The following is a 19010-nucleotide window of genomic DNA, read 5'->3' on the forward strand; positions in this document are numbered from 1 at the left end:
GCCTTGGGACATGGCACACGTGTCCAGCTCCTCCACGGCAGCACGTTGCACTGCGACATAGAAGGCAGCCTACCCGCCCAGGAATGTCTTCAGGCGCTATTAGTGGAAGCAGATCATCCCCACAAACAGGCACGACCCCGCACAGGAGTCTTAGGAGAGCGGGGCTATTTTGGGCTTTTGACATTGAGGATGAAAGGAGACATGTGATGGGCTGATCCTGCTGGTAGGGGCCTCCTCCAAAGTTCCTGTCAGCCTTGTCCCCTCCTCTAGGAATGACTCCTGTGAAGGCTGAGGGGCAGTTTGGTGTGGCCTTGGAGTGCAGGAGAAGGCAGAAGGAGCTGAGAGTTTGGTAGGGGCTGGGGCCATCCCTGAGTGCCATCAGCAGAGCCCAGCTGTGCTCAGGGCAGGTTCTCCCAGAGGGTGTGCACCTGTCCCTGAGCTCAGGGCCTGGGGCTGCCTGCTTTATTCTCAACCACACCCATGAGAGTGAGAGGGATACAAGAGGGTGCAAGAGAAACAGGCAGGAAGCTTGAGGAAGAAGCAGCTGACTTTCCAAAAGGTTCCAAATAAGGCTGCAGCATTTCAGAATAGACACAGTCACACCCACAATGAGAGAGCTGCTTCTTCAGTGACTTGCCAGTCATTTCCCACTGGTGTCCTTTGAGACAGAGCTTTTGGACAAATCATCAAAGAAACTCTCCAGGTGTCTCATGTGACAGTAGGGCTCATTGACTCCTCACTGGTCTGTGTAAAGGACTTCTGCAACATGGAGATGGGGTGACTGGCTGTGACAGCTTCAGAAAGGCACAGAGCTTATATAATGGGAGCAATAGTGGGGGCAATTTCATGAGCTGATATTGCTGAAAGGATTTCCAAATGAACTTCATAGCCCTCAGCTAATCTGTTTGACTCAGTGTATACATAGAGCCCCCCAGCCTTTGAGATTTCTCAGAAAATCCTCCAAAGCTGAGTGTTCTCTGTGTCAATGAGGTGAAGAGGTGTGATGGAGCCATGTGATGTGCGAGAGTTGGGCACTAAGGGAGAGTCCTGAGTGTCCTTCCAGCACTTGGCCACAGGCTCAGCTTGCCCACACAAAAGAAACTAGCAGCAGCTGGTGGCAGCTGAGGAAATGTAGGCTGAGGGAGATGGCACAATGTAGGGACATCGTTGGTATCTCGTAACCTTGCTCTTTGTGACTGAAATGGTCTCTGTCACAGAACTGTCAACCCTTCACAGTGCAGTGCACTGCAGCTTCTGATGACTCTCTCACTGGTGTTTAAGACTGGTGTTTAGGGTTTGTGAGGGCCAGCATCACAAGCAAGAATAGGAAAGGGAAAAAGGAAAGGGAAAAGGAAATAGGAAAGGGAAAAGGAAAAGGATCATCCTCTCTTGATTCTGCCATGGGAAAGAAGCTGTGCTGAAAGGACAATTGGAGAAGAATTAGGAGGATGTGAAGGCAGGAGCTGGACAAGGAGCTGCTGGAGACAGGAGACAGCACAGGCTGGATTTTCAGGAGTCTCCACAGCAATGGCCAGCCTCTAAGTTTGCAGATCTTCAATCCAGCACTGGCACCAGCTTCTCCCTTGTTCCAGAGAGGAAAAGTAAGGAAACTTCTTCTGCAACTGCCCAAGGGAAACAAAACCCAAAGAAGACATTGCTCATAGTGTGTATGCCGAGGAATCTACTACAGTCTTTATTCACTAGACACAGAGGAGGTTACAAAGACTCATGGCAGCAGGAAAGTGCCCAAGAGGTTCACATTTTGTGCAGTCCTCAGGTCACTTTGCTGCCTTGTGACATTCTCACTCTTCCTCTTCAATCCTCCTATGGAACTCCCTGCTCTTGGCTCGGAGCTTGTTGACCTGTGACTCTGCAATGTCAGCCCGCTCCTCGGCTTCCTCCAGCTCGTGCTGGATCTTGCGGAACTTGGAGAGGTTGACATTGGACAGCTCCTCCTGTGTGGGGAAAGGGAGATAGTGGTGAAGAGCCCATGGTAGGGGTTTCATTTGTCTTGCACCTTGACTTTATTGAGCTGCAGCTTTTCCCTAGGGGAAGGCACAAATCTCCATGCTATTTCTACCACTGCTCACACGTCACTCTCACACGTAGCTCGTCATCCTTGCCTTTTATGAGGATCCATTATAGAAGATGCAGAATGGCATTTGAACGTATTTCTGCTCTGGAATGTGGTTCTAATGCAAAAAATACCATGTGCACCTGCCCTCCTCAAGAGTATTATTTATGACATTGTGACAATTCTGATTTATGATCATTTCAGAGAATTTGAAGAACTCCATTACTGATGAGTGGCATCTTCCAACTTTCTTATATTTGTCTCCTCAGTGGCTAGACTACCCTCTGGGAAACTGAGGGTTCTTGCCAAGCACTCGGAGAGATACTTACTGCCTCCTCAGATTGTCTCTTGTAGGACTTCACTTTCATTTGCAGCTTGTCCACCAGATCCTGCAGCCTGAGGACATTCTTCCTGTCTTCCTCAGACTAGAGTGGTTGGTGAACAGCAAAGAGAGTCAATTCTTGGTTCTGCATCACACAAGGCTGACAATTCCCCTTGGGGATGGGATGTACAAAGTGTGCCTTGCTGTGAGCAAAGCGTGTCAGAGCAGGAGTGCTCCTGCCTTACCTGGTAGGTCAGTTCCTTCACCCTGCGCTCGTACTTGCGCACTCCCTTCACGGCTTCAGCGCTGCGCTTCTGCTCAGCATCCACCTCCCCTTCCAGCTCCCGCACCTGCAAGGACAAGCCCATCCCTGCAGCCTCCTGACAATGTCTCTGCAGGGACACAGACACAACTCACACACAGCCCCAGCCCTACACACCCTGGCCTCCAGCTTCTGGATCTGCTTCTTCCCTCCCTTCAGTGCCAGCTGCTCGGCTTCCTCCAGACGGTGCTGCAGGTCCTTGACGGTCTGGTCCAGGTTCTTCTTCATCCTCTCCAGGTGGGCACTGGTGTCCTGCTCCTTCTTCAGCTCTTCTGCCATCATGGCCGCCTGATCAGAGCAAAAGGTCAAAGCCATTTGGGGGCTGGAGATATTTTGAGAATAGTACATTCACCATCAGCAAAAAATGCCTGGAGTGTCCAACTCACATCTGTGATAGCCTTCTTGGCCTTCTCCTCAGCATTGCGGGCTTCCTGGATGGTATCCTCCATTTCACCCTGGATCTGGGAAATGTCTGTTTCCAGCTTCTTCTTGGTGTTGATCAAGCTGGTGTTCTGTGCAATGGGAAAGACATGGCAAGAGTTGAATTCTAAAACCTGCCATAATAAACCTTCTGTCTGAACAGAGACTCTTCCCCTTCCACATTCCAATTCTTACTATGGAGTTATTGTTACAATGGTTGTTCACAAAATGTCCAGTGTGTGCTTGGGGAATGGATGCAAAACATGCCTTTCCTTGGAGACAGCAGTAGAGAGGCCTTTCTAGTACTGCTGGTCCTCTGGTAAATTCCAGCCCTCTGTATCTGGTCAGTGTAAAAACAGCCCTTTGGTCCCTGCCCTGACCTGGGTATGGAGGAGTTGCACACGTTCAGCAGCATCCAGAAGCTCCTGCTCAGCCACTTTCCTTGACCGCTCTGTCTGCTCCAGGGCTGCCCGGAGCTCCTCAATCTCAGCCTGCAGCAGGTTTGCTCTGCGCTCCACCATGGCCACCTGCTCCTTCAGGTCATCCTTTGTCCTAAGTGCATCATCCAGATGGATCTGGGTGTCCTGGAAAGAGACACAAGAGAAAGAACCAGGTGTCAGTGGCCGCTTGAATGACAGATATGTCAGTGATCTCACTTTTCTCTTTTCTGTAGCTTTGCTGAACAGACCTTAAGAACTGCCTGGGTGTTTCTCAAGTTCTTCTGTGCCTCTGCAGCCACACGATTGGCATGGCTCAGCTGGATCTCCATTTCATTCAGATCTCCCTCCATCTTCTTCTTCAGCCTCAGGGCTTCATTCCTGCTCCTGATCTCAGCATCCAAGCTGCTCTGCAAGGACTCCACCACTCGCAGGTGGTTTCTCTTCAGCTGGTCAATCTCCTCATCTTTCTCTGCTACCTTCCTATCTATCTCAGCCTTCACTTGGTTGAGCTCAAGCTGCAGGCGCAGGATCTTCCCCTCCTCATGTTCCAGGGAGGCCTGGACAAGTGGACACAAACATTGATAACATCAATAAACCTACTGCTTCCTTTTAGGGAATGTTGGAATATTTCCAGAGATCTCAGCTGTCTTCACTGCCCAGCCAGAAGAGAGGACCACACAGGCCTTTTTATCCCTGTTTCCTCATTTATTTAGTGCGGACACCAGTCATTACGGTCATGTACCTCAGCTTCCTCCAGAGCAGCCTGGATTTCAGATTTCTCCTGCTCAACCTGCTTCTTGACTTTCTCCAGCTCATGAATCGCCTTTCCTTGCTCAGCAATCTGCTCCGTGAGGTCGGAAATCTCCTCTGTGGGAACAAAGACCAATGGCATGGTCAGGCACAGAGCAGAACGGGAAGGTTCCCATCCCACCAAGGTGACAGCATATCTGCAGACCTGCAGGCACAGCCCCATGCAGAATGGTGCTAATGGCTGATAGTGAGCAAGGCCAGTGAGGAGCAGAGGGCCAGGGACTTACGCTGCAAGTTCTTGTTCTCCCGCTTCATTGTTTCCAGGTGGTCCAAGGACTCCTCATAGGCATTCTTCATCTTGAATAGCTCTGTGCTGAGAGAGCGTGACTCCTTCTGGGCAGCCTCCAGCTCAGCCTGTGTTTCCTCATACTTCTGCTTCCATTCTGCCAGGATCTGAAGAGAAAAGGGGTGTGATGGCTGTGGCCATCATGGGGCCCTGCTGTGGCCAGGAGTGCTGGTGCTGGAGGCCAAAAGACCTTGTCAAAGTTCTTCTGCTTCTTATCCAGAGCAGCACAGGCAGCATTGGATTTCTCCACATCAATCATCAGGTCCTCCACTTCATTCTGCAGCCTCTGCTTTGTTTTTTCCAGGGAGGCACATTTGGCATTGACAGCTTCAACCTGTTCCTCTGCATCCTGCAGACGCTGGGCCAGCTTCTTCCTGGGAGACATAAAGTCAGTTCACATTATTACTGGGTACTAATGTGTGCTTTTTACTGTAGTGTGCCTTATGATTTTGCAGTTTGCAGTCACAGTGTGTTAAGTGCTACATTTATTCTGTCTTAAAGCTTTGCCTTTACTATACCACTAAATACATTTTAGGATAAAGTTTCTCATTTTCTATTGCTCTCTCCCAAATCAAATCCATCACTTTTTTCTCATTATATTATGTTTTTCTTGCAATGTCACCTTTGAATTTTCAGTCTTACTTTTCTTCTTTGCCTATCACCACATACTTGGCCTCCTCGAGCTCCTCCGTGCGCTGAATCGCGTCTGTCTCATATTTGGTTCTCCACTGGGCCACTTCCCCATTGGCCTTGGACAGGGCTCGCTGCAGCTCCCCCTTGGCCTCCTGCTCCTCCTCATATTGTTCCCTTAGCAGGTCACAGTCGTGGCGAGCGGACTGCAGGGCGTGGGCCAGGGCGTTCTTGGCCTGTGGGGCAATTGGGTTGGAACGATTGATTTCCCATGAGTAGTAAAATGTTAACTTGATGAAAGTTGTTGAAATTCTTTGATTATGACATTTAAAGTCAGACCAAGAAAAAATGGCATATTCATTCCATGATTTGAGAATATATAATGCCTTCTCAGGAGAGATGGTGGCTAAATTCTAAACGGCAGCTGCGAATACATTGAATCCTTTTAAATATGTTCTAAAGCTTCAGCTGCTCCTGTGAAAAGATAGACTAAGATGTGCACATTCTTTTTAGAAATATCTCAGTCTTTTTTTATATGTCATCATAAATCTCATTAAAGACCTAAAATAATTTTTTTCTGTCTTAGAATCCACACTATGTAGGATGTCTTCTTTAGCTTTCCACACCAAAGAGGGAGAAGGTTAAATTTCTAACCTTGCTTGATAGCTCAAAAATTAAAATGATACAGCTAACATTCTGATTTAATGTGAGAGTAGGAACTGTCTGTGAGGAAAACAGATTCCCAATCTAAAATCAACCCCCTACAGGAAGTAACTTTACCTTTATTTCTTCCTCTAAATGTCTCTTTAGTTCCTCAATCTGTTGAGTGAATGCCTGTTTGCTTCTGGATAACTGAGATATCAAACCATCTTTTTCTTCCACTTGGCGTGAATATTCACCTAAAAAAATTTTCAGATTGCCATTTAAAATCAATATTGAAACAATATTTCCTTTAACCACAGTATACCATCTTACCGAGAACACATCAATTTGAGTAAAGCATCAATCTTTTTCTCATTGTCGTTGGTTACCGGTTCTTCCATTCCAGAGGGGTATAGGGGTGTGTTACCTGACTCTGTCTGCAGACGAGCTCTTTGAGCACTGAGGTCATTGATCATGCGCTGATGTTCTTCTTCCTTGGTCTTCAGCTCACTCAGCTGATCTTCCAGTGTGCGGCACATCTTCTCCAGGCTGGCCTGTGCATCAAAGTCACATAAAGAAAGAGAACTACCACTAGGTTCTAGCATGCTGTTCTCAGGGTGAAAAATAATGCAACTGGATGGGACAGCAAATACAATCAGAATCAAAATCATGTATTAGGGCATGTATATTAGGGCGATAAAATGACAAACTCCATACCTTGGCTTTGGAGACAGACTCCATGTTGCTGGCCAGGTCATCAATCTCCATCTTGAGCTCACTCTTCTCCTTCTCCAGCTTCTGCTTGACGCGTTGCAGGTTGTCGATCTGCTCGCCCAGCTCAGCCGTGCTGTCCGCGTGCTTCTTGCGCAGGGCGGCAGCCGTGGCTTCGTGCTGCAGCGTGGCCTCTTCCAGGTCACGCCGCATCTTCTGGAACTCTGCCTCGCGCTTCTTGTTCATCTCAACCTGAGCTGCTGTGGCCCCTCCTGCTTCTTCCAGGCGCTCGCTGATCTCCTCCAGCTCCCTGGACAGGTCAGCCCGATGCTTCTCTGCTTTGGCGCGAGACGTTCGCTCGGCCTCAATTTCCTCCTCCAGCTCCTCAATGCGGGCCTGCACAACACCAGGGACCCCTCACACCCGTGCCCTCCTCAGGCCTGAGCCTGAGTGAGGGAGGGGAAGGAACAGAGACTTGCCTGCAGCTCCTTGATCTTCTTCTGAAATTGCACACCCAGGGCTTGTTCATCCTCAATGTTGCTCTGGATCTGGCTGATTTCAAAGTCTTTCCTGTGGGCCAAGTGAACCGTGTTAGAGCTCAAAGAAAAAAGACAGGTGCTGCAGCCCAGCACTTACACAGGTGCCCCAGAGCCAGACTTACTTCTTCAGTTTCTCATCCAGCTGCTGCTTGTCATTCTCCAAATCCATGATGCTGTCCTGGGCCAGCTTCAGGTCTCCTTCCAGTTTCCTCTTAGCTCTCTCCAGGTCCACACGCAGTTTCTTCTCTTGCTCCAGGGACCCTTCCAGCTAAACACAACAAGACCATCAGGGCTCTACCAGCCACGTCAAATTCCGTACCTGTCCTGTTTCTGCTCTCTATCTGTGTGCTCACATCGTCCACTTGCTGTTCCAGCTTGCTTTTTGCTTTGCTCAGAGTATTGACTTTGTCCTCCTCTGCCTGCAGGTCATCCAGGGTCTGCTGATGGGCCTCTTGGAGGGCTTTCTTCTCTTTTGTCAGCTTCACAATGGTCTCATCCAAGGCTGCCATCTCTTCAGTCAGGTTTTTCACCTTTGAGAAGAAAGGAGCAAGCACAGACAGAAAATGATGCTCAAGAACTTTATAGCAAGACAAGTCTTTTTCAGAGTGCGAGTGATAAGTTCTACCTCATACCTTGTTTTCGGTGGCATGTTTTTCCTTCTCCACCTTGGCCAGTGTTAGCTCAAGGTCATCAATATCTTTCTTCAGCTCTGAACATTCATCCTCCAGCTTCCTCTTCTTGGCTGTCAGATCAGCATTAATTTCCTCTTCATCCTCAGCCCTTTCAGTCACTTCTTTAATTTTGGCTTCCAGCTGTATTTTGGTTTTGATGAGCTGGTCACACCTTTCCTCAGCATCAGCCAAGCTATCTGCTTCCTGGTGTGGAGACAGAATTTATGGGTTCTAATGTATTGAATTTTCTCTGCTCTGACTCTTTTATCACTGAGTAGCAACTGAACCTGATGTTCAAGTCCAGCAACATAAGGATCGTAACTGCTAGTTATCAAGCAGAGAGAGCATGGCTTTTCCTGCACTTGCCTTCACAAGTACCACTTTTAAGTGTGGTTTGCATTTTGCCACAAAATTCATTTTTCTACCTCATGTGAAGGATCTACATTTGTCTCCCTCCTCTGAAGACAAGAGCACTAACTCCTACTTGAAAATCTCTGTATTTTGCACTGGCTGTCAAAGTGCTTACCACATCACTGCTAGAATTTGTTTCCTTACTTTCAGATACATATGATGGATAATTCCCCCAATTTTTACTTTTGGTTTTCTATAGTCTGATCTTCTCTCTGTAAAGAACAGTCTGAATGTATGGACTCATCACTAAACTCACAGCCTGTACTTGGAGCTGCAGGTCATTTTTTTCCTGCACCAGTTTCACCATTTTCTCTTCAAGCTCTTTCCGCTTTGCTTCAGACTTTGCAAGCTCCTCCTTGGTTTTCTCAAACTCTTGCTTCATGTTGGCCATTTCCTTCTCAGACTCAGCACTCTTCAGCAAGGGCTTGATCTTGAAGAACAGCTTCATCCATGGCCAGTGTTTGACATTCATGAATGCACGAATGTTGTACTGAATGCAGAAGATGGACTCCCTGAGGCATAATTAAAAAGTACAATGAATATTCTCAGTCTGACAAGTGTCAACACTTTCCCATGAGCAAAGTGACTTTAACTGAACAAGAGGAAGGTGTACCTCCGCTCCACCATTCTCTGGTACTCCACTCTCATCAGGAAGCCCCTGCACCTGGCCTGGGTGCGGGTGATGAGCTGTGCCAGCTTCTCATCCCTCATCTCCTCCAGGAGTCCCAGCAGCCCAGCTTTGAAGAACACCTTGAGAGAGGGAATGTTGCAGCACATCACTGTCAGGCAGAGCAAAGCCCAGGCAGACAGTGAATGGTGGGGGAGTTTGTACCTTGGTGTGTCCAAATTTGTACTGGGAGTGGTCCACATCGATTGACCCAAGGAGCTTCTCAGAAGCCTTCTTGCTGTCAATGAACTGTCCCTCAGGGATGGCACTGGCATTAAGCACCTTGTATCTGTGGAATCAGAGGAAGATAAGGCTATTTTTTTCCAAGCAACACACAGTAGCCACTAAACTCCACCAAGTATTTTTGAAAACAGAGCACAGCCTAAATGGACCCATGAATGAACCAACATTGCTTTTAATGATGCTGACAAGTGCCATGCCCTCACCTCTGTTTGAAGTCAGCATAGAGGACTCTGCTGGGGAACCCTTTCCTGCAGATCCTGATCCCTTCCAGCACGCCGTTACAGCGCAGCTGGTGCAGCACCAGCTCGTGCTCCATGGCACCTGGCAATGCAGAGCACAAAGGAATGGCACAGTCTGCCTTTGGGGAGGGTGTATTCCCAGTGCAGAGGGGAATGGGTGTATCCAGGCCAGGATCTTTCTGCCTGAGCATCTTACCAGGTGTTTTAGTCTCATTGGGGATGATACAGCGCACAAAATGGGGGTGAGTGCTCCGCAGGTTGGTCATCAGCTTGTTGAGATTCTCCTAGAGGAACCAATTACCAGTGTGAGTTTCCTTGTATTAAGTGTTTGATGCACCAAGCCCAGGTATAGATTTTATGACTTCTCAAGGTGGGCTTTGGAGCACTTAGATAAAGCCACAGAAACCAAAAAATTTTTCTATTTGAAGATACTGAGCATCATTTTTAGACTGAAATACTACAGTGCTGCTATTGGTTCAGTGAAAACTAATATATAATTTCACATGTTCACAAAGAATAAATGACTTAGATTTTTCACATTCTGCCTTCAGAAGTAAATCTACCTAAGTTTTTAAAAATAGGGATTTATTCCAATGAGATAAATATCTTCTTGGAAATTATTTTCAACTCCTCAATGGAAATGCAGGAATACTAATATTACCATTCTAGTCTGACCCAAAGACATAAAAATATGAAGATCTGAATGATATCTGCTAATAATAATAATAAGAAAAAAAAAAAAAAAAAAGAAAACCACCACAAATTAGTGGATTTCCATGATTTTGAAGACTGAATGCTCCTCTTTGGACATATCTGCAATGTTAAAATTGACCCTTAAAAACCTGTCATGGAATTTCCAAAGAAATTTACCCCCTTTACAGTAATTTAAAATAGCTCTTTTAAATTTATGTTAGTTCACCCCCTTTCTTCACATTTCAGAGATAACAGATGCAGTACTATACCCGGAAAAGAGCTGAGACAGTCTGGAAGGAAGAACCCTTCTTCTTGCCTCCCTTCTTGCCACCACCAGCCTCTGTGAATTGAATAACGGTAAACAAGAAGTTTTAAAATTAAGATGAAACAACTTTAAATGTTTAGTGTTTATGGCTTTAATTCTGTGACAATTATTCCACATTAAAAATACAATTTCCACAAAACTGACCTGCATCTGCTCCACCATAGTTGGCAAAGAGCAAAGCCAGGGTCTTCACAGATGATTTCTGGTACAGCCCAATGACAGTTTCATTCAGAGGGTCCTTGTTCTTCTCCAGCCAGCCAGAGATGTTGTAGTCCACTGTTCCAGCGTAGTGCACCAGGGAGAAGTGAGCCTCAGCCTTGCCTTTGGCAGGCTTGGGCTTCTGGAAGTTGTTGGACTTGCCCAGGTGCTGGTCATAGAGCTTGTTCTTGAAAGAGGTGTCAGTTGCCTTGGGGAACATGCACTCCTCTTCCAGGATGGAGAAGATGCCCATGGGCTGGAAGAGATTATGACAGACAAGAGGGAGAAACAGATTAGAAAGGAGAAATCTCTTGGTTGGAAAGTTGGTAAAGTCAGAATAGGAAGATGTTCCAACACTGACTTTAAGTCAGAGAAAATCAACTAAGGCTCAACTTTTTTCAGTGTTGCTGTTTCATTCAAAATTATGAAAATGCCTTTGCCAATGAAGTTATTATAGATATGACAATGTGAAATACTGTCCTCTCCATAAAACCTGTTTACTGGTAAGTATATAGAAAACATGACCTCCTTTCTCACTTCATTTTATCATTTGGCAATGAATTCTCTCACCAAAAGTCGTGATATATGAGTAATCATCTCCAAAAACATCTCTACACTGTTGCCACTTTCACACAGTATATATTTGAAGAAGTCAAAATATTCTCACATGCTTCTTAATTGTTCCTCTTGGCAGTCATAGAACACCCAATTTATATTAGACTTGAACAGGAAGGATACCTTCTCAATGAGCTCAATGCAGGCAGCCAGGTCCATCCCAAAATCAATGAATGTCCATTCAATGCCCTCCTTCTTGTACTCTTCCTGCTCCAGTACGAACATGTGGTGGTTGAAGAACTGTTGCAGTTTCTCATTGGTGAAGTTGATGCACAGCTGCTCAAAGCTGTTGTACTGCCAGACATAGAAAGACATACAACACTTTGAAAGATCAGCAACAATACCAAGGCGTTTTCTTGTGCAATCTCAATTCACCATGTCTTATACTTTAAAGTACTTATACCTCTTCCTGTGTAGTTTTCCTTTGCTATCTTTCTTTGCTATCTTTCCAGGGTAGGCTTTGTATTTAGAAAACAAAGGTTTCTAATTTAGGGCAATTAGAAGATTAGTTTTCTATTCTATTTTTTATTTTTTGAGATTAAAAGCATGATTCCAAAAGCCCTATGAATAAGTGGAGGGAGATACTCACTTCCATTAAATATATTTCAAAATTCTCAATTGTAGTTCTACAAAAATGCTAAGAAAACTGTGCTCCTTACATCAAAGATCTCAAAGCCAGCAATGTCCAGGACACCAATGAAGTACTGCCTGGGCTGCTTCGTGTCCAGCTGTTGGTTGATGCGAACTACCATCCACAGGAACATCTTCTCATAGACAGCTTTTGCCAGGGCACCCACTGAATTGTTCACCTAAAGCAGAGAGAAAGCTTTGGAGGTTACTATTCACTGCGGAGGAGAATCAATGGGATCATCACAGCATGCTCCACATTATCATATTTTTTCTACCTGTTGCACAGTTTGGCCCTTGGTCACATATTCATTCCCCACCTTGACTCGGGGGTAGCAGAGGGCCTTGAGCAGGTCTGCTGAGTTCAGACCCATCAGGTAGGCAGCCTTGTCAGCAACTAGACACCAGAAGAGAGAGAAGAATACATACTCAAAATTTCCTAAAAGTGCTTGGCTGACTGGCCCAATAGTGCTCTCCACAAGGTTGCACAGCAGTATCTGCCAAAGCTACAAAACTAATTTCTCTTTTGTGATTGAGACTTAGAGTCTATAACTCTTCCTGAACTTCAGTTTCTGCAAACATTCTTCAAGACAGCTCATTGCCTTTATCCTTTCTCAGGCGTCAGTATGAAACTTCAAACTTTCTAGTCATACAGCAGGAGGATTTATCACTTACAAAGATGGAGGTATGGACTGTCCTTCCTGCTGTAACAGAGACTAATCATGTACACATCTCACGTCAGAGTTCTCTCCAGTAGGTGAGGGTGAAGAGGAGCACAGCCTTCTGTCTTGTTAGGGCTAAACCATTTCACTGCTCCATACTGCAGAAGAGGTTGCAAGGTGTATTTCAACTTCAGTATGATTAGCAATGTGACAGCATTAACATGCAAGTCTTCTGGCTTCCTGTCAGTGCACACTGGATCTCTTATATAGTAGTCACAGAGGAAAAAGTACAGGTATCATTAAATGAGTTAAATGCCTCAACTGGCATCGCATCATGGAGCAACTACTCTTATTCTTAGTTTGCACATTTAAAGCTTGAAATCTGCCTAAGTCCTTATGTAAAAAATACTATCTCTTTTGGAAAGCTTTCTGACTCTGCTGTTACCTTCAGTGCCATCAGGCTCTGCCTGCTCCTCTCGTTGTTTCTGCTTGAACTTCAGGTTCCCGTAGTGCATGACAGCCCCTGTCAGCTTGTAGATGGCTGTTTTCTCATCTGCAGTGAAGCCCAGGATGTCGATGGCACTCTGGCAACAGAAACACAAATGTAAATATACCAGGACTCAAGTCCACCAGATGATCATTTGGTAAAGTTACTCACATCTGTGGCCATCAGCTCCTCCTGGTCATCAATGCTGGGGACTGTGATCTCCCCTTGACTCACAAAGTGGAAATCATAAGGGTTGGTGGTAATGAGGAGCATGTCTGAAAGCAGGAAGAGGCAAGGCATGGGGTTAGTTTTGCCAATCAGGTGAGAGAGGGAACTGTTCCTCTGTGATCAACCCCCAAAAAGTCTGAATGCTCTTTCCTACCGATTAGCTCTGGCTTCTTGTTGGACATGATCTGATAAAAGATGTGGTAGCTCCTTTCCGCCTTGAGCTGGAAAGTGACTCTGGACTTCTCCAGCAGATCTGGCAAGGATGGCAGGACAGAGTCAAGTACAAGAAGTGGGGAAGGCCGGAGGGAAGGGGATCAGGGTAGCCTTACATGTTTCAATGTCAGCAGAAGCCAGTTTGCCTGTGGCACCAAAGTGGATTCTGATGAATTTACCCTGAAAGCAGCAGGAAAGTCAAGCAAGACCTATTTTACCAATCTGGACAGCAAGAATATTCAAATTGGTGTTGACAGTTGTCCCAAGTAACAACTTACAAAGCGTGAGGAGTTGTCATTCCTCACGGTCTTGGCATTTCCAAAGGCCTCCAGCAGAGGGTTGGCGCTGATGATTTGATCCTCAAGCGTTCCCTGCAGGGTGATAAGTATTGCTAGTTATGCTTTCCAAAAATCATGTCAGGAACAAAGGAAAGCATTGATCCCAACATGTTTCTACTAATTTACCTGCATTTTGCCTGATGCATTTTCCTCCTTCTTCTTCTCCCCACTGGCTGCAATTGTTGCAAAGTACTGGATGACACGCTTGGTGTTCACAGTCTTCCCGGCCCCGGATTCTCCGCTGCCAAAGCCAAGGGAGAAGCAGAGGGAGCGTGGTCAGGCAGGAGGGCCCCTGGCACCGGGCAGCCCTGCAGGGACCCGTGCAGGGGGTGTACGTACGTGATCAGGATGGACTGGTTCTCCCGATCTGGGAAGAGACACAGATAAGGAACAGAGATAAGAAAAGACAATTAAGATATTGAAGAACTAGGAAAAAATAAGAACTGTAGCTTCTACAGAATCCAGGAACAGAAAATAGAAAAATGTGCCTAGGGAATTCTAGTGCGTACTTTTGATGCTACCAGCAGTGTTTCACCTATTAGCAACTGGTTCTGTAAAGGAATCACTTCAAAGAAACTTCAGTAGTCTTATGCCTTTCCTGACATCGTCTTTTCACCAAACTACCTATTTCTCTCTTTATAGGCAAGTACAGGTAATGAAAATACTGAGGTTGTAATTTTTTTCTATGTTAATTCTTCTGAAGCTAAAAGTTTCTTGAATAATCTTATGGAAATTTGGAGGCATCATTAATCACAGAAACACCTGACCAAGCTCTTCCACCCTTTTTCACCTCTATTTTTTAATCTCTTTATATATAGAAATTATGCGTTCTTGAGATCATACATCAACAACATTCATTGTTTATTTTTCTATTCTGAATGTATTTCCCAGTGTCTAAGAAAGAACAAGAGAAGTTCTAAAATCCTGCATACCTTTTATTTCAATGCATATATAAGGAAGAGAAAATAAGAGGTGAAAGGAAGAGGAGAAAGCAGAAAGAAATCTTCTGAAGTCGCTCAGTTTAAATGCTAAAAGCTTCATTTTTTTCCTTGATTTTTTTAATGAAATTTACTTTTCACTATACCGCGCAATTGATTCATAGATGCAGCTACAGACCAGTGCAGTAGTTCCAGAGATCATTAGAGGCTCTATGCAATTTAGATCACATGGCTATGATCTACATAATGAAATCCATTTGCATAATAAGTGCTTCAGGTAATACTTTTGTACCTGTTTAAAGTAGAGATCTCTGTTTTATTTGTCAGCACTGATGCTTAAAAATTTAAATTGATATTATGCACATCATTTGTAGGGTATGTGTCATTTAGCTGTAACTTGTACTCTCTGTCTGAGACTAATTTAGTGATTAAGATACAGAAATCCATCCATATATGTAAGATTCCATTATAGGCATAAGGTCTACACCACAAAATGGGTGATTTCTTTCCAGTGAATTTACACCCTCTAGGTTATGTCCAAGTCTTTAGTGATTCTAACGGGAACACTGACACTCAGCTCTCACAGCTCATTAAAGTTCATTAATCTTCCATTAATTTCACATACACAATTATTTTAAGTGTGGCAACACATTTCCAGAGAATACCCTACATTTCCCTCTACAGACAAACAATTTCAAGAGCAGCTCAAAGGCAATCAAGCACTCACCAGTCAGCATGGACTGATAGGCGTTGTCAGAGATGGAGAAGATGTGTGGAGGGGCCTCCTGGCGCTTCTTGCCTCGGTAGGCCAACACCACCTCGGGGTTGTACACCGGCAGCCACTTGTAGGGGTTGACAGTGACGCAGAAGAGACCCGAGTAGGTCTGTGGAGAAGGGACACAGCACGGTGGCTTCCCCTGAGCCTGGCCCAGCAGCTCCTGAGGCTGCCCAGAGGAAGCTGCTGCTGCCACTTACGTAGATCATCCAGGCTGCATAACGCTCTTTGAGGTTGTACAGCACAGCGGGTTCGTGCAGGTGGGTCATCATGGCCATGTCCTCGATTTTGTCATACTTGGGAGGGTTCATGGAGAAGACTTGGTCTTCCCTCACAGTCAGGGTCTGCCAAGGAAACAGAAAGATCCATATGTGTCATTGAAAAGCTCAAAGTGGGGATCAAATGTTGTCCTTCAGCCTTGTTTTTGACTCACCTCTCCCCCTTCAGTCTTGACAGTGACTTTTCCTGATTCCCTGCTCTGGATTGTCCCTTTCACAAAGGATTCTTTGGGATGAGCCACAAAGACAGATGACTTGGCATCAAAAGGTTTGTTCTGGGCTGCAATTCTCTCCTTTTCCGATTTTCGGAGGTAAGGAGCTGCCTCCCCAAAAACAGCCATCTCAGCATCTCCAGAGGCCATGTCTGCCCTCTAAGGAAAGCTCGTCAGCAGAGTTGTCTTGTGGAGAAAAAAAAAATCATTAAGAAGAATAATACAATCTATACCAGTGAGAAAGCTCCTTGCTGTTTAGCAAATAAATTCCTAGTTATTCTCCAAAATAAACTCTTAGGAAGAAACCAATTAAATCCACTTTGGTTCAAAGTTAAAAGTACCCTAGTCTGAACCCAAGCGTAAGACTTTGACTTGTACAACATGTAGATCTTTTAAGACTAAATAGAACATATGAATATTGAATACAGTTTGGTAAGTCACCCTGAATTCTGCCAAGGTTTGAGCTTTTTAAAAGGATCCACAGTCACAGAAAAATCACTGTCTGCTGTGGTCCTTAATTATGAGCATCAAGTCTTCATGAGAGTACTTCCTTGCTGAAAGGATAACCTTTTCTATTAAAAATGAAAAATTACTTCATTTTATACATACTTCCTATTTCCAGCTTTCTAGTCTAAGCTAATTCAGCTGGGATATAAGAGAATTTATGAAGAGAATTCATGCAGCTCTTTAAAAGTCCTGTCCTAAAATACAGATTAGGAGAGGATTATTCAGTGTATTACCTTTGGAGAACAGCTTGTATCCTGGAATATGGCCAACCCTGTAAAATAGGAATGGCAGTTGTTTCTTATTGCTGAACATAATTCCATATAATACTGCAGATTGAAAATACAGACATGCATAAAAATGACACTAAAAATTTTTGCTCACATGGCCACTCCCTCATGGAAATGGTTGTTAGAGACAGAAGAAATTAAATAGGATATTGCAAGGACATTGTCCTCTTTCTTCAAGCACATGAAATGCATGCTCTTACCTGGAAGCCTTCTGCGGAGACAGGCTAGGCTTGTCTCTGGCAGATTTTATAGCGTCTCATCTGCAGATGCTGCAGATGGTCCCCCTTTTCTTCGGTCAAAACATTTCTGGCAAGCCTTTTTTGGCCAAGCATTGTCTGTCAAACTAAGGGCATAATTGTCACTTGATTTGAATGATATAATTAGAACATTTTTATATCTTACTGACTACGTGAATACATCTATAAATAATTCGTCAAGAGTGTTAAGGAGAGAATCTAGACTACTCAAGGCACTTAGAGAACTTGCATGGTACTATTGCTGCCTTTCTCAGTGATTTGCTCCTTGACCCGTGGTAGTTTCCTTGGTGTGTTTATATCACAACTTTTCAGTCATGTAATGGTGATGACAACGCCTATGATGCTTTAGGAACATATGCATGGGGAGGAACGGGGAAAATATGTCAAAAACTAGCAGATAGTGTTGGAAGCCATTTTTCAGTGGTGTTTTCTAAAAAGCAGGAAGTAAAAATCTATTACAGCTGAGTTTTCTCTATAGGACACTCTCAATAGCTGAAATGATTTGAAATACAGTGAGTTGGGAGCCTGATCCCAAGTAATGGGAGACTACTTTGATATGGAGCTCTTGAACAGATTCCTGAGCTGACTGCTGAGGAATCAAATGTTTCAAATGAGTTAAGGTTGCTTAAAGTATCACCATCAAAGGCATTGGTGAAAGAGGGTTCAATATAAATTTGCAAAAGTACAACAAAGTATGATGGCAAGGCTGTTCGTTCTATTACCCGCTACAAAGATCAAGAAAAATCAGCTAAGAATTACTTTAGAATGATTTGCACAACAACTAGGGATGCAAAGGATAAGGGTAAAAAGCATAAGAAAAATCCTTCTGTTGAGTTACAAGGTTCACAGAGGGCCCCTTGGTTTCTAAACTCCTGACAGAATCTAGGTGCAGTTGGATCACATCATAATATGAGACCTGGTCAACAGTTTGTGTCTAAAGGGTTTTAGCAGGACTTAATCATTGAATAATTTGTCAGTCATAAAGTGATTCAAAAGTATTTACTATAATTGCAACAGTGACTTACTTATAGATCCCAGATAGCAACATTAAAACTATACTTGCTGTAGAGTGCCTCAATGAACTCACATGCACGCACACAGACACAAAGGAGTGCATATAAATGTTCAAGGGTTACACCTGTTAAAAGTTCCCTCTGAGTTCAGTGAAATATTCACTTCAAATATCTTGGAATTTCTCACTGGGCAAGAGCTGAGCCTCGGGGAGTGAAGGATTGCTCTGGTGATTCAGCTTTTGGTGAATTTTTGAAAATCAGTCCTTCATTTTTCACAAACTTGAGAGTTCATGAGTTTTGAGAGGCACCCCACTCTGAGATGCTGGAGATGCTGGTTCCAGCCTGCTGCAGTCCAAGAGAGCTCAAAGTGCCTCACTAAGGCCTGCTATTTATAGGGGTGCAAGATGTTTGGTTTCAGTCATCTATACATTTCCATCCTGGACACTATCCAGGTCAGTAATTACTGGTGCTTCCAAAATTCCAGTAGCAATGGTAGTGGAGTTACCAAAACTCCAGCAGCAATTGTACCATTCTACTTGGCTGCAGTTAAGGTAGGGAAAGTTCCAAGGCTTTCAGCAAGTGACTGATTATTCCCTCTCTCATCCTTCACTTTAACCAGGAGTTCCTGATACAGGCGCTGCTGCTCCCACCTTAGCCATGGAAGGGCTCTTGGTAGAATCAAGGGACACTCATCAAGGTTTTATGGGAATTCCTGAGATTGTAGAACAGACCTGAGTAGGAAGGGGGATACACTATCACATCAAAAGAAAATATGTGCTTCTGAATGCATAGATAATATATGTGTTTGTGTGTATTTAATTTTAAAAGAGATTTCTCAAGAAACTTTGCCTTGTCACTTTTGACAGTCATACACTTCTTACTTGAAATTGATGAGTACTTGCACCTATTGTCTGCATAAATAACAAGTAT

At 44.6% G+C, this 19010-nt stretch overlaps 1 protein-coding gene across 1 annotated transcript; it reads right to left on the reverse strand.

Moving 5' to 3' along the window:
- Window positions 1-1551: 1551 nt before the first annotated feature.
- LOC134557288 (myosin heavy chain, skeletal muscle, adult-like) lies at window positions 1552-16797 on the reverse strand. The gene is made up of 39 exons (XM_063410156.1): window positions 16757-16797; window positions 15960-16202; window positions 15727-15870; window positions 15479-15635; window positions 14153-14180; window positions 13940-14054; window positions 13754-13846; window positions 13592-13655; window positions 13417-13515; window positions 13206-13309; window positions 12993-13131; window positions 12164-12282; window positions 11918-12067; window positions 11382-11552; window positions 10590-10899; window positions 10390-10460; window positions 9624-9711; window positions 9392-9509; window positions 9111-9234; window positions 8892-9028; window positions 8535-8790; window positions 7829-8071; window positions 7550-7726; window positions 7319-7464; window positions 7137-7227; window positions 6664-7053; window positions 6374-6500; window positions 6085-6203; window positions 5344-5540; window positions 4865-5048; window positions 4616-4781; window positions 4321-4445; window positions 3827-4135; window positions 3519-3722; window positions 3105-3230; window positions 2836-3006; window positions 2642-2746; window positions 2404-2499; window positions 1552-1955 (listed from the first exon to the last, which is right to left on the reverse strand). The coding sequence occupies exons 2-39, from the start codon at window positions 16164-16166 to the stop codon at window positions 1803-1805; spliced, it is 5823 nt and encodes a 1940-aa protein (XP_063266226.1). The 5' UTR covers window positions 16167-16202; window positions 16757-16797; the 3' UTR covers window positions 1552-1802.
- Window positions 16798-19010: the final 2213 nt, after the last annotated feature.

Source organism: Prinia subflava, chromosome 12 (assembly GCF_021018805.1).
Source record: "Prinia subflava isolate CZ2003 ecotype Zambia chromosome 12, Cam_Psub_1.2, whole genome shotgun sequence".
NCBI lineage: Eukaryota > Metazoa > Chordata > Aves > Passeriformes > Cisticolidae > Prinia > Prinia subflava.

What these genes read in the sequence shown, in the direction of transcription:
- LOC134557288 (XM_063410156.1), bottom strand. Translation starts at nt 16,166, where the DNA reads ATGGCCTCTGGAGATGCTGAGATGGCTGTTTTTGGGGAGGCAGCTCCT. An exon ending in ATTTAGAGGAAGAAATAAAG is followed by an intron (nt 5,541 to 6,084) that starts GTAAAGTTACTT and finishes ATTGCCCCACAG; the next exon opens with GCCAAGAACGCCCTGGCCCA. An exon ending in TGCAACTCCTCCATACCCAG is followed by an intron (nt 3,231 to 3,518) that starts GTCAGGGCAGGG and finishes CCCATTGCACAG; the next exon opens with AACACCAGCTTGATCAACAC.